Source organism: Camelina sativa, chromosome 19, assembly GCF_000633955.1.
Source record: "Camelina sativa cultivar DH55 chromosome 19, Cs, whole genome shotgun sequence".
Taxonomy (NCBI): Eukaryota; Viridiplantae; Streptophyta; class Magnoliopsida; order Brassicales; family Brassicaceae; genus Camelina; species Camelina sativa.
In genome coordinates, this window is record NC_025703.1 from 15,247,087 (window position 1) to 15,261,780 (window position 14,694).

General features: G+C 34.9%; 1 protein-coding gene across 3 annotated transcripts in view; it reads left to right on the plus strand.

Annotated features, from left to right (window-relative positions):
- Nucleotides 12,995–14,694, plus strand: part of LOC104766417 (LON peptidase N-terminal domain and RING finger protein 3-like) — a 2,264-nt gene continuing 564 nt past the window's right edge. Inside the window, exons 1-3 of one of the 3 annotated variants that reach the window (XM_019240708.1) lie at nt 12,995–13,103; nt 13,259–13,395; nt 13,615–14,587. In XM_019240708.1, the coding sequence (XP_019096253.1) occupies nt 13,653–14,444 (792 nt within the window). In that variant the 5' untranslated portion in view covers nt 12,995–13,103; nt 13,259–13,395; nt 13,615–13,652 and the 3' untranslated portion in view covers nt 14,445–14,587. Of the gene's footprint in view, nt 13,396–13,614; nt 14,588–14,694 lie in introns of those variants that run through there. The other 2 variants (XM_010490308.2, XM_019240707.1) reach the window with 2 other exon arrangements.

Consider the following 14,694-nt stretch of genomic DNA (forward strand, 5'->3'; position numbering starts at 1 on the left):
AGTGTTAACTAAATATGTTTCTGGTTAGCATTCTATATATAATAATGAAAAAACTGTAACACGTACATGCAGTCATTATCATATCCTATTGCTCCCTTGATCCCTTCTCCGGAATGTGCTTGTATGTGTTTATTAGAGCATGGTTTCCACTCTCTCAACTATCGAGATTATGACATTGTCTGCACAAATTGCGGCCTTTGGTGGTTGGTGAAAGCTATATCCGAGATCCTTTAGTTATATTATCTCCTTACACGTTTCGCCCTAAACGTTCCATCTAAAGGTCTTGTGTTATCAACGCAGTACTTATATCTTCTAATCCATGTAAGTACAATAAATCCGGCCTTTAGTTTGGAATGTCTCATGTTGTTGTAAATTTGGAACATGTACCACTAATGTTGTATCCTTTATAAGAACGCGGTATCTATCGCCACTTACTACGTTGTAATTGCTACATCTGTCTGTTTTTTGTATATGTACATACATATGTTGTTTACGTATGGTAAGTGGTTGGGTGCCTAAACGTAACTAAGGCATTGGAGAGGAATTATGAATATAAAACCATATAGATCGTCTTACCTTGCAAGAACACTTAAATATAATACTAGGACGTACACAACCTGAAAGATGTGAGTGTACTAACAACGTTTATAATTTGAGTGTACGTACAAAAGTATGTAAGTTGAGTGTACGTACAAGAGTTTATAATTTTAGGCATTGTACATACAAGAGTTTGTAAGTTGAGTGTACGTACAATAATTTACAAGAGTTCGGTAATTATCATAAGTATAAATAAGTTCTTACGCAGATTCTGCAATTTTGTATTAGTATAGACGTGGCGCCACCCTAGTAACGGATTTCAAAGGCGTTATACACGACTTGGACAATTATCTTGTTTAAAATCCGCTTGGCTCTACGTAGGGGTAGACATGACAGCAGTAGGTTAGACAATGTGACAACTCATACACCCAAAAGTCGTATTAACATTAACGTAGATGTGATTTATATTGCAGCGATGTGTAATTAATCAGTCGTAAGTGACGTATGTCTCGTCACATTACAACAATAAACGGCTACAGTGTATGCTAAATAAGTATCTTGTTAGCGTTCTATAAATTATATTAATAACTGTACCACTCCCACTCAGTACACCTGGAACTTTTTGTTCTTCCAACACCCTTTTGTACAAGTAGTGTATCCTAAAGAAAAATCACATCAAGATGGCGTCTGCGACTCAAAAATTGCCTCATCTACCAGATGAGATGTTGGTTATCATCGTCGGGTTTCTCGCAGTTGATGGTTTGAAGTACCTTGCTCCAATATTCAAGGCAGGACCTCGAGGAGTGAAAACGGTGTTTACGCCCGAAGTTCTCAAGGATGCTAACATCTCCAACATTACTTGCCATCCTTCTTGGTTCCAAAAATCACATCACCGAAATGGTAGAGTCCAAGATGAAGGGATGCATCGGCATATCTTCGGAAGATGCCTTGATGCTGGGAACAAAAAGGCAATCTATTACGAAGGTCTCCGCATTGTTGCCGAGGAAAGAGACATTAAGCGAGGTATTGCACTTCTAACTCGTAACGTTCCCACAGAAGATGATACCACAGTAGCATGTGGGTTTTTTTCTATGTTAGATGGGAACCCCGACATGGCGGGACATTTTCTTTACCTGTTTCATGCAGATCACTACCGACTGAAATCATCTCAAGCAAGGCTTATGGGCAGGGAGTTGTTCATGTTTTTGGGTAGATATCAGACGGTGCGACTAAACACGTACAGGGATTCATTCGTCTATCCTGTTGCTCCCTTGATCCCTTCTCCGGAATGTGAAAACTTGTTTTTATTGGAGCATGGTTTCTACTCTCTCAACTATCGAGATTATGACATGGTGTGCACAAATTGCGGCCTTTGGTGGTTGGCGAAAGCTATATCCGAGATCCTTTAGTTATATTATCTCCTTACACGTTTCGCCCTAAACGTTCCATCTAAAGGTCTTGTGTTATCAGCGCAGTACTTATATCTTCGTCAACGGGTGTACGCACACTAAAGCCGACCTTTTGTTTCCATGGTTTTCTCTTGTAGTAATTTTGAATCATGTACCACCTAATGTTGTATCCTTTTTTTTTGCTGTTCGCTTATGCAAAACAACTATTTCTAATTGATAAATCTGCCTATTGTGTATGTACAACTATGTGTGTTTAGGTACATAGTTGTTTACGTATGGTATGACTAATGTTTAGTTATGGTACAACTGTGTTTCGCTTGGTAAACTTGAATGTGAGTTGGTTGTTTGACCCAAATTGTGACTAAGATAAAATTATTCACAACCATTGAAACAATTTTGTCAAAGTGGTTGGGCGCCTAAACGTAATTAAGAAAGTAGAAGGGGAAAAAGGCATACATCAACAAGATAATACCAACAAGATCGGCTTGTAAGAATGGTTTAATAAACTAATACCACGTACACAACGTGAATGATTTGTCTGTACGTACACAACAAACCAAATTATGACTGAACATACACAACGTTGCTACTTGTGAGTGGACTTGTACTTATACAGGATATAGTACATAACGGAGACTTACCATCTGACACAAGAGGAAATAGGAATATATCAACAAGAAAATATGACCTTGCCAGAACATTTACAATGTGTGTTATATTACATTTACAATATAAGAACGTCTCCAATACCATGTTCCATGTAAGTACATAACGTTATTGATGTAATATAACATACGTAGACGCATCAATCAAACCGTTATTAATAAAAATTGAAATACACACACGAAGAAAACCAAAGAAAGCGAAGAGTCTCGCTTATTAGAAAAGGTGAGAGAGAGAGAGTTGCGAGTAAGTCGAACAGACGTAGTAAGGTGACGTTTTGTTTTATTTAAATAGCATCTCCCTTGTCTCGTTTCCAAACCCAGGTTAGAAACAAATAACAGCATATTATCAGAGAAAACAATGAACTACAGAGGTGATGCAATCGCTGCTCTTCACCCAGGAAGAACGAACTGGTGTATCCTCGCAAAGGTTTTGCATTCGTGGTTTGTTATTGAGTTTTTCCAAAGCGGGTTCTGCTCCTTGTTGATGCACGGGTTAGACCAGTTTACTATTAAATGTTTGCACGAAGTAGTTAATCTAACAGTGGTCTTATACACGCTCGATATGCAATTCATAGGGTGACACAATCGAGGTGTTGTTTTTACCATGGACCTACAAGAAATTGAGGAAGTATATCGATGATGGTGATTGGTATGATATTAGGAATTTCATGATCATCCAGCAAACACTTAGGGAGAGGAATACTCATCATCCTTTCCAAATAAAATTTACTGATGATTCAACGATGAGACTGCTCCAACCGGTGAATCAAAAATTTTACTTCCGTTTCGAGGATTTGGGTGATATATCTCGTGGGAGAATTAATCATCCTATATCATTCGGTACGCTTTTCTTACAATTTTCATTACACAAATTGTTCTAACAATGTTTAAAATCGGTTGCTTTACCTAATTGATATATTTGTGCACGTTACTTGTTTTGTTCCCCTGAAAGTTGATAATTAAGTTAGTAGACATCTCATATGAAAGTACATTTTAACGTTTAAAGTATGTCTCTTCCCCGAATCAGATGTATGTGGGTGTGTAGTTGGAGTGGAAGACAAAAGATTGCTACAGGGCGCAAATGCGGCCAATGAAGTTGTCTTCAACCTACTGAATGGCAGGTAAAAGAGATTTTTGCTACCTTTAGATTACATTTTCATTTCTAAGTTATTGTTTTTGACGATCTATATTAACATGAGAAAACCGTAGGAATGAAACCCTAAAGTGTCGTGCCATAGATGACTATGCTACTCGATTCATAAATGCATGGGAAGCAAACAAGTGTCATATTACTTATATATCTGATCCTGTCTTTTGTGTTTTGGGTTCTGGAAGGTTGGAAGCTATGAAGGTACGTTCGATTTTATAGATCAGATAGATAAAGCGGTAGTTAAACCATATATAACTTATTGTGGTAAATGTTTTGTAGGTGCACCATGTCTTGTCAACATAGTAGCCTCTTCGAAAATCTATATAAAACCAGAATTCGTAGGAATGGAAAATCATAAGGCACTGTAAGCTGTTTGTTTTCCTATATAAATATATATTTCATGTGTTCCTACTATCAAATACATTAATACAATTTCTATACTTACCCCAGATCTGAATTCGCTGGATGTTACTATATAAAACATATGATGTAGCACGTATGGCAGAGTCCAGGGACTTTAGAAGAAAAGAATAAAGCTGTCGAAGGGGAGAGCTCAGGGAGTTTAGAAAAATGAAAGAACCGTTACATCTATATGCATGTTTTTGTGTATTTTTTTTTTTTGTTAGTAGTTCTGAATGATCCGAATGTTTGAATGAATTCTGGAAAAAGTTTGGCTAAATTTTGTCAACTAAATTATAACGTTAGTACAAAGTTATATATGTACGTACACAACAATAGTTATGGACGATGTACGTACATAATTGCAAGGAACCGTACATAAAAAAATGTAAAAGTAACATAACATAGTACTTTGGTAGTCGTTGACATGTACAATAGATGTGGTTAAACCATTTTGCAAGACTATCCTTTCCATCGCATTATGACCTCTCTAATGGACCACACAAAATACACAATCTGATATATTTTTGCTTTTGTAAGTATCTTATTCAAACACTAAACAGTGTTGCTTGACATTTTAAAAAAGTCCATACGAGTAATAGGCCCAACTAGGGCAGCCGAATCTAATTTCTCCAACAATTATAGTCAAACTTAAGGGTGGGCTTACAAATTCAAAAGTTTCCCCCTAAACATGTTACAAAAAGTGATGGTGGCACTTAGGAAAGACGAGTATTATCCTCACACGACATCAAAAATTACAGGCAACATTTAGTAACCGATGATAAGGACCTCCTCTCACCAAAAACATTAATATAGTACTACTGTTGTAGCTGACCAAATGTGAAAGTGCACACCAGATAAAGAGAAGACGTCTATTGACACCCCTGCACTACGTATTAGCTGGACATGTTGTACGGTTGTGGCCAACCTGTTGACACTGAGAACAAGCATGCTGTTTACGGGGCCGCTTTGTCTCCAACGCAACCTCGACAAAAGACTTCATCCTCGACATCTTTGGCCTTCCTGGAGGATTCCTAACGAAAGGCGGTTTACATCTGGACGATGTAACATCAGTAGGAACGATTCAGGATGTATCTATCGGCATTATCGAGTACACATAACCACTACAGAGGCTGTCTCTGCGGAAGTATGGATGGAACTGGATTATAACTGATTGGTTGGCCGTATATGCGGCTGCGATAGCATGTACGCATGGCATCCTCTCCAGATCAAAACGCCTACATGAACACCTCTTATACCTCAGATTGACAACATGCGTAGAGGTACCACCACTTACTTGAAATTGATATTCATCAATTTCTTGAACCTTTAGACGCCTTGAATGTTCAATACGTGCCTCTGAGTAAATGAAAGCGTAAGTTCATATAACCAAAGGAACACAACATATCCAATTCCATTTTCCACTCCTTTCGTTAACATATATATCGATGGATATGTTAATGAATCTCATACCTGTAACAGGTTCTCCACTCCTTTGGTGAGTAAAGTTGGCATTGCGGCAGCTTGTTTTCTCCTTGTAGCAAACCAACGTGTCAACATATTCCAAACCGCTTCTAATAACTCTACAACGAGATAGGCTCTCGTAGGATTCAGTACTTTGTTTAGCGATTCTGCAATGTTGCTCGTGGTGAAGTTGCACCTATCACCAGGAAAGTGCGCCCTGCTCCACTTGGATACATCTGCACGCTGCAAGTAAGCATGCAGTTGCGGATTCACATCTTGAATTTACTGGAAGATTTCTTCGAAATCAACTACACGGTACGCTGCAGCTGCTTTTTTTACCAGCCGGAATGTTTCGCTCCCACTAAATCTCTGAATAATATTCCACGACTTGCCAGGGGGTACACTTTACCGATAGCTTTACCAATAGATTTATGCCGGTCAGATATCAGTGCAAGCTCTTCATCATCAGGAATTACACTACTTAATTGCGTAAAGAACCATTCCCACGACTCGTCGTTCTCTGTATCAACAACCGCATACGCCAAAGGGAATATATTAAAATTCCCATCTTGTGTTGTCGCTATCAGAAGAGTCCCTTTGAATTCACCTTTCAAAAAGGTTTCATCTACAACTACAACTTTCCGCATATACCTGAAACCCTTAATGCATCCAGCAATCGCAATGAAAACATACTTGAATCTATCTTCTGCATCAACGTCCAGTCTAGTAAGGGTCCCCGGATTAGAGCACCTCAGTCTGTATAAATATGAAGGTAATTCAGCGTATCCACTTTCAGGTGTACCCCTAACATATTCCCACGCCTTTATAAGTGTACGATGTGCCTTCCAGTAGCCAAGCTATTATTTTGAAATGGTCAGTGAAACACATCAGCATTGAACAACATCCACTGGATCGAATTATATATATGTGTAGTGCAGCCCATAAAATCATCTAATTTCTGAAAAACCAAAAAACTAAATCTACAATCTGTTTCTTATTATTTCCACTACGTCTTCACGTACACAAAGCCCCCTAGTAACAATAGAAAATATTACTTGTACACTCTATAGACCATCATATGTAAACCACTCATTATATTACAGTTTGTTATTAAATGTACCCCAATGACGACAACCCAATACACCTATTATACCTACTTCATCCTCGCCTATACAAATCAAGGAATTTTATTGTACCCCCATACACATTAAAAAGACTGCATTTTAAGTATTACTGTCTCTCACCTGTACACCATATCGTAGGTTGAGCCCTTCCCCAACAAGATTTGGCACAACAGAAACTCCCACACCACCAACATAGTCCTTCTATAAATGAGCTAGGATTGGTGGTGTAGCATTACGGTTACGGCCATATCGTTCCGTAACAGAGCATGTATGTTCACGACAATATTTGCGAATATGCATCACCGACGAATCACCAATGGTTGAAGCCCGGATTCTCCATTTACAACCTTTTACCCAAAACTCAACGATTAGCAAACTGGGCGTTGAATATCGAACATTGTAATCATATTTATCTAATACACTCAGCACCTTCAACCTTGCCACCAACGTATCTTTGCTATCAAACTTATCCCCTACAGCAATATCACCACCTCCGCTTTCTATTTTGCGAATCTCCTTCTCAATTGCATCAGTTGCAGAGTTAGTCTTGCGGGTACGAATATTTGATTCCTTGTTACACGCTTTTTCCTCTCTACAAGACCCACCCCCAGGTCCGCCGTTCAATGATTCCTCTGCTCCATCCGGGGCGAAGTTGGAGTACAGCCGATAGTCTTCATCCCCTGAACTTGCACCATCGTTGTCGTCATAGTAATCAAATCTACTGTTCTCCTCGTCATCTGCTTCATCGTCATCTACATCCTTTCCTATATTATCTTCACCGTCTACCTTCCGACTCTCGTACTCTTCATCTTTCTTTCCCATTCCTCTGCCACGCCTACGAAATCATCTACAACGACTTCAGGCGTCTTGGGTTTAGTCTCTGTGGTGTTCGGTTTAACTTCCTCGAACAAGGTTCCACCAGATTTATCTTCAATCTCAACACAAAGTCGGACGAGTTCACCTCTGCACTGTTTGAGAAATTTTTGAAACTACCGACCATTCGAAACAATCACTGGTGGCATATAACATCCGCTTTTTTATATCTATCTAACATATAGCTCAGCTGTATTCCGGAAGTTCCTTCACAGAAACCAAAGTCATCGAACACCATAGCAGTAAAGTCTTCAAACTTCGTTTCTTTATCGGCAATTATAATTCTGCACCCTATGCTAGTATCAACATCAAACAACCATCGCTTTTTGTCTACCCTCCACCTCCCACACACCAAAACGATATCTTGCTCTTCCATGGACGAACCTAGAGGAAAGATTTCCGAAACTGAGTAGGAAAAACACGTTTGGTCCGGCCGAAGAACAAAACACGATTGATTAATCTGCTCCAAACTTTATTACATGAACACCATTGATTCGGAAGGACAGCAAACGTGTTTAGACTGTCGTAAAGGTTCCCCCCAATAAGTCTATTGCAATGCTATACTGTCTTTGCCAGCTCAAACAAATTCGTATTATTCTGGTAAGACTTTACAGCTGTCAAAAATGCCTACTTAATCTACCACAAAATATAAGTCTACCAGTACACTACTAAAACTATTTCAAAAAACAAATAAAGTATACCAAAAATATTTGTTTAGGACTAAGTCTGTCATATAAATCTGTCGCAACGGGCCATTAGTCTACCATAAATATCTTTCCTACCTTTTAGGTCTATCGATCTACCCGCTAAAAACATAAGTCTATCATCAAAGGCAGTTCCTCTACCAACTTAATCTAACACAATCATATATCTATCAAATTAATCTACCTTACCCCATAAGTGTACCAACACTACAACTAAGTATACCAATTACATCTACCGTACCCCTTCAATCTGTCACCTCACTATACCAACTATAACTACCGACTTTATGTACCAGAAAAATGTACCGTCAAAGAATCGGTAGACTTTCTCCCAGTTCCCAATGTTTTTTTTCCACTAATGGCATTAGCCGTAATTGCGTTTTTTTCAATACTAATTTCAGGGGTACTATGGGTACATAATTTATTCTAGTAATTACCAACAATTGTGTGCTACTTTTGTAATAAGGAAACTTTTATGTAATATTATAGTAACTTTCCCAAAAAATAACAACTTTTTTTAGAGAGCTATCTCTGATAACCCTTCAAACCCTTTGAGGTTTTAAATTCCAACAATCCCTTAAACTCTTAAATTGAGTGTGTACTATTGTGACTTTCAAAATCTTTCACATATTTTATTTAAATCTTTATAATTTATATATAATACAAATTATTCTATTAAATTCAATTGTTTGAAAGATATACCATTAAAAATAAATTTTATACAACAATAACATTAATCATAATTTTAAGACACACTTATTAATCATATATGTGAGCATTATGGAAAAACATTTTATTGAGTAATTTTATATCATGTAATTTTATTTTCTGTTTAAAAAAAAAAATATGTGTTATCATATAAGATTTTCTAATTATTAATATTGTTTGATATAATTTTTAATTGTATGTTTTATAATTATATATGAAAGTTTATCATTATAACTAGTTACTAGATTATGACCCGCGGTATACCGCATGACAAGTTTTTACATAACTTTTTGTTAACGTATTATTTTAATACTAGTTTTGCTAATGTATTGTTTTGGTAATTTTAGTGATTTAGTATATAATCTGCGGTATACCGCACAACAATTTTTATTTAATACAATCTTAATTAAATCAGTTTGATTTGATATATTTTATATTAGTGTTGTTAAAATAGTAAAATGAAGATTTAACCCGTATTAAAGTAGCATATTAATGATATTTTATTTTATTATTATTATTAATTCAGTCATATCATGTCATATAACCCGTCATGTAATATTACTCGTTTGTGTTATTTTGAAAATTTAATATGTTTAAATATTCATAATTTAAAACTTTTATTAAGTTTAGATATATCCGTTATAAATTATAAACTTCTTAAAATTTTATAATTTACTTTATACGGTAAATTTACTATATTAATAAGTAATATATGTTTGTTTAAAAAAATTAAAATCACAATACATGCAGAAAAATATACATTTTCATTAATATTATGTATTATATGATGATTCAGTACATTTAAAATTTAAAATTAAAAGGAGATGATAGGAATAAAAAAATTAAATATGGAATAAATCTTCTAAATATCTATATTAATTGTAGAAAATTTTATATATGGATATTTATAATATTATAATTCGCTTGGTTATAAGGATAGTAGAGAGAATTAACTAAACTTGTTTGAATATGAATATAAATATTTAATGACATTTAATGTAAATATTTTCAAAAAAACATATTTTTGAGCAAAAGGTGTTGCAATTATACTAGTATAGATTAGTAATATGGTGGACTATAATATAAATATAAACTTTTAAAAATAAATTTGAGGATGTACCATTAGAGTAATGATCTTCAAACTTTATTTTGAAAGCTTATTCCCCTTAAAATGAAGATGATTGTTGGAGATGCTCTATGTGGATATGTTTTTTTAACTAATGTAGTTTTTCCGTAGTTCTTAACTAAATGAGCACATGCAGACTATGCACGAGATCAGCAAACTTGCCAAGGTTAAGGCTCAAGTGACCAAAATCAAAGGTGTTATATATGATGGAGAACATTGAGAAGGTCGTATCTATACTAGCAGAAGTACCCATTAGATTCAAATTAGACTATGACTTTGTTTTGGTACGTTTTTCATTAAAAATGATTAGAGAATCACTTAATTTAATTAAATTACCCTATAGTTTTGATTTCAATAAATGACCATTATACCCCTTAATCGCCCACTTAATTACGACCGGGTCGGGACGCGGATCCTCTTTAACCCGGTAATAGAAGAAATAAAACTCGCGGATCCATTTGTAATCCAGGATTATAATATTCGGATCGTGTATTTGGTTTGATTCAAGAATAATTATTCACACAACCAAACAGATGTATTATCCCTATAAATAAGGAAACTGGTATCAAGTATTTAATGACTTCAATAATATCAAATATTAACTACTAACATACTTAATCCCTATAATTATTACGAATATTAATAATAATGAGAAATCTTTAATACTTATGGATTGTGACTTTGTTGCTTCCAAAATAATCAATAGATTAAATACGAAATTGTATATATATGTAAACTTATTTGATTTGCTTTTATATTGTGAGATATTTACGGAAACAACAAATCAACTTAATACAATTAAATAAAAACAAATCATCATTTAGTTTAGATTTTTCAATATTTCCTTAAAGAAATTATAGTAATTAATTATGATTAGTATAGATGGAAAGAATAAAAAACGCAGAAATTATATATATGTAAAGTTGTAAACTAATTTACAGAAAATGTGTATTGTATATCCCACATCGACTAAATATTTTGGAATATGATTCATAATCACTATAAATATATGACTAATATATTTTGAGTACAAATGAGCATGAAACTTGATTTATCAGGTATCCAAATTTAACCATTTAATTTGGTTATATATTTGAGCATATTTAAACTTTTAAAAAGTAAACATATTATAATATATTTACGTTTTTTAAAAAAATTTAAGAGATTATAAATATTTAAATTTTTATAGAATGTTTAAATTATTATAAATATTTGAACTCCGTCGAAAGTTTAAAATATTATAATATATTTAAATCTATAAAATATTTAAGTAATATTAATATTTTTACTCTTAAAAATTTTTAAATATAAAAAAAGTTTGAGTTAAATCCGTTAAAACAGGTATTTTTATCAAACTATAAATTATATTGTTTTTTTACAATTTTGCTGAGATTTGATATATTAAATATTAACTTCTAAATGATAACTTAAATATAAATAATCTCACTATAAATACAATGGTTTCCTAACTATTGAAATATCTCACACTAAAATTTAACAAGCAACTTCTCCTCTTTTGACGACAAACCAAAATACAGAAAAACTCATCCTCTTACAAAACTACTATCTGATATTGCGGTGTGTCTATCCTCTTACAAAACTACTATATGATTGCGGAGTGTCTATTCTCTTACAAAACTACTATCCAATATTACAGTGTATCTGTTTCCGTGAAAATCTACATTCTACAAACTACTTACTCTATTAAGATTTCCAATTTACTGTATAACCCCAAATATACAAATAAACACTATATAAACAAAGAAAATAAGTCAAAATAAAAAATTGCATTACAAAAATACAAATTACAAAAAAAAGTAACTAACAAAATATTTAATTTCGTGCTGTAACACGGGGTATCACCTAGTATCCATGTAAATCTCAAATTTACATCATTAAGTTGTGAATATATGTCATATATGACTTGTATTTTCTCTGCTCCTTGTCAACTTTTGCAAAACTACCTGAGCTTTATGTAATTCATTAACTTACAGGCTCTTGACCGCAATGAGAAAATTGAACTTCTAGTGGACTTAAAAGATAGTAACTTACCTTTCACTCATATGTAAGCTTTTTGATACAAACATATCTCCTTTGTAATTGTCACGCTCTTATAGCTCCAATTATGATATCTACCGGCACAAGATTTCATTATCCATAACCAGGCTAACCAACAATACTGAAGTAGAAATACCTTTGTGTATCGGGGTCGAATTAATGACTTTGTGTGTGTGTGTGTGTGAAGTACTCTAACTAATTAACATTACAAATATAATTGGGGAAAACATGAAGCATATGTATTTCTTTAGTGGATTAGTTTCCTAACAAAAGTATTAAACTTAACCCAAGACGTGGGTGGTAGATATCATTTGGTGACCATTTTGTCCATTCAATGTTAAAACATTTTAAAATGCTCAGTCAAAACTGACCATGAGAGATTCTTTCTTGTCTGGTCTTAATTCGTGTAACAAACTGTTTACAAACTTTGAATTTAACATAAGCCTTCACAAACCACATACATATATACCACAATAACTAAAATTACTCATGTGGAGTCCAAAACTACTAGTCAGTGAAAAAAGACAAGAAACAAATGCATTTGTCATGTGCTTAACAATTTTGCTGTTTCCTTAAGGAAACTTCCAGACAAAACAACGAAACAAACGACTCCGTCATTTAGTTGTAATGCCAAAGCTGTAACAAATGATCTCATACGTACACTTCTGCACACACAAAAAGTCAATAGAATCGATCAATAAAAAACGCATAAATGCATGGGGTAAATAAGTAAACTCACCAACTAATTTCTGTAAATAACGCTCATCCCCCAATCGTGGTCCTCTTCTGCTCGTACACACTTTTTTTTTTTTTTTAATATATCTCCTTCTTTTCACATAAAAGAGAAAGCTAGAAGAAAGTGTTCAAACTTCAAAGAGCTCATTATGTAAAATAATTCTATTCTTATTTATTCTTCTGTATTTTCTCTGAGAAATATTATCATTGTTATCTGACATTGATCTTTTTTTTTATATAAGAAAGAAATCAGAATTCTCTGTCTCTGTTTCTTTAATGAATAAAAGTATATTCTATTAATTACAGATCTGCTCTTGGATTTCGGATTCTTCTTCTGCAAACTTGAAGACCGAAGCTTTTTTGATCTTGTCCACAGAAGAATCTCTTGCATTTTCTCTTTGAAGCTGTCATGCTGAAATAGTAAACCATTCTGGATTACAAAGGTCTCTCTTTTTTTTTTGTGGTAGCGAAAATTTCAGTTTCTGATAATTTTCTCGGGAAAATTTGGGTTTCTTGGAGAGCTGAAACTGATTTTCCCTAGAAATCTGAGTTTAGGAAGCTGAGATACTAAGTTTAGTTCCCTTCGATTTTCCCGAGAAAAGGTCTTCGATTGATCTGTTTTATATAACAAAAGTCTTGCTTTTTAATTTCTTGTTTTGCAGTTCACATTTTAGTATTGTGGTTTTTGAATCGGTGAAAGATGATTCAAATGGACGGTGGAGATAGGCTAGGAGTGACGTTATTAGATCGTATGTCAACAACAACGGTGGACACTAACCAGAGCTCGTTAACTGGTTTAACTCTAGAAGCTATTCTAAAGTCTGACAAAAACGTAACCTCGCCGTCTCCGCCGCAGATTCTCCCGCCGACACCACTACCGATGCCGCCGTCTAGTAATCACTCGAACCTGACGCTTCTCGATGTAATGCAGAGAGAGCACCGACACGACCGACACAGTCGAGACAAAACCGCGTGGAAAAGTCTTCGTGAAAAGCTCCGTCTTAAACGTAACGCTACTACTGTTTGGATCTCGGCTAATCCTATCCCGAATTCGGATACGCCTATTCCGGTTAGGGATAACGAAAACCGCCAGCTCGGGTTTCTCCTGTCCAGCACTGGGAACGTAACAACGGAGGAAGCTTCGTCGGCGGAGGGAAGGGTTCGGTTAGGGGCTGTGTTGGCGGAGGAGAGAGCGTTATCGGCGAGAGAAGGGGAAACGTTTGTGGAGCCGGCGAGGATGTCTTTGATGGAGTTGTTAGAGGAGAATGAAGAGCAGATGAGTTTTGTAAGTGTCGAAGGAGAAGCAGAGGAGACGGTGACGGTGACGGCGGCGGAGAGAAGTTGTTGTGTGTGTATGGTGAGAAGTAAAGGAGCTGCGTTTATTCCGTGTGGTCATACGTTTTGTAGGTTGTGTTCGAGAGAGCTTTGGGTTCAAAGAGGGAACTGTCCTCTCTGTAATACCACAATTTTAGAAGTTCTTGATCTTTTTTAGACTATTCTGTCAATTTTATTACCTTAATTTATCATAATCAAGGTCGTGTTTCCTTTGTTGTTTGTGTTGTCACTGAATATTAGAGAGAAATTATGTGGTTAGTGCTTGTATTGTAAGATTCAAATAGAAAACTTAACCAAACCCATCTTATGTTACATGTAAAATATGTAATCAAATTAAAATGAAGAAGTTACAGTAGAGAGAACAAATATAAAAAGTTGTTAGTTGTACCATAAATTCTTAATTTAAT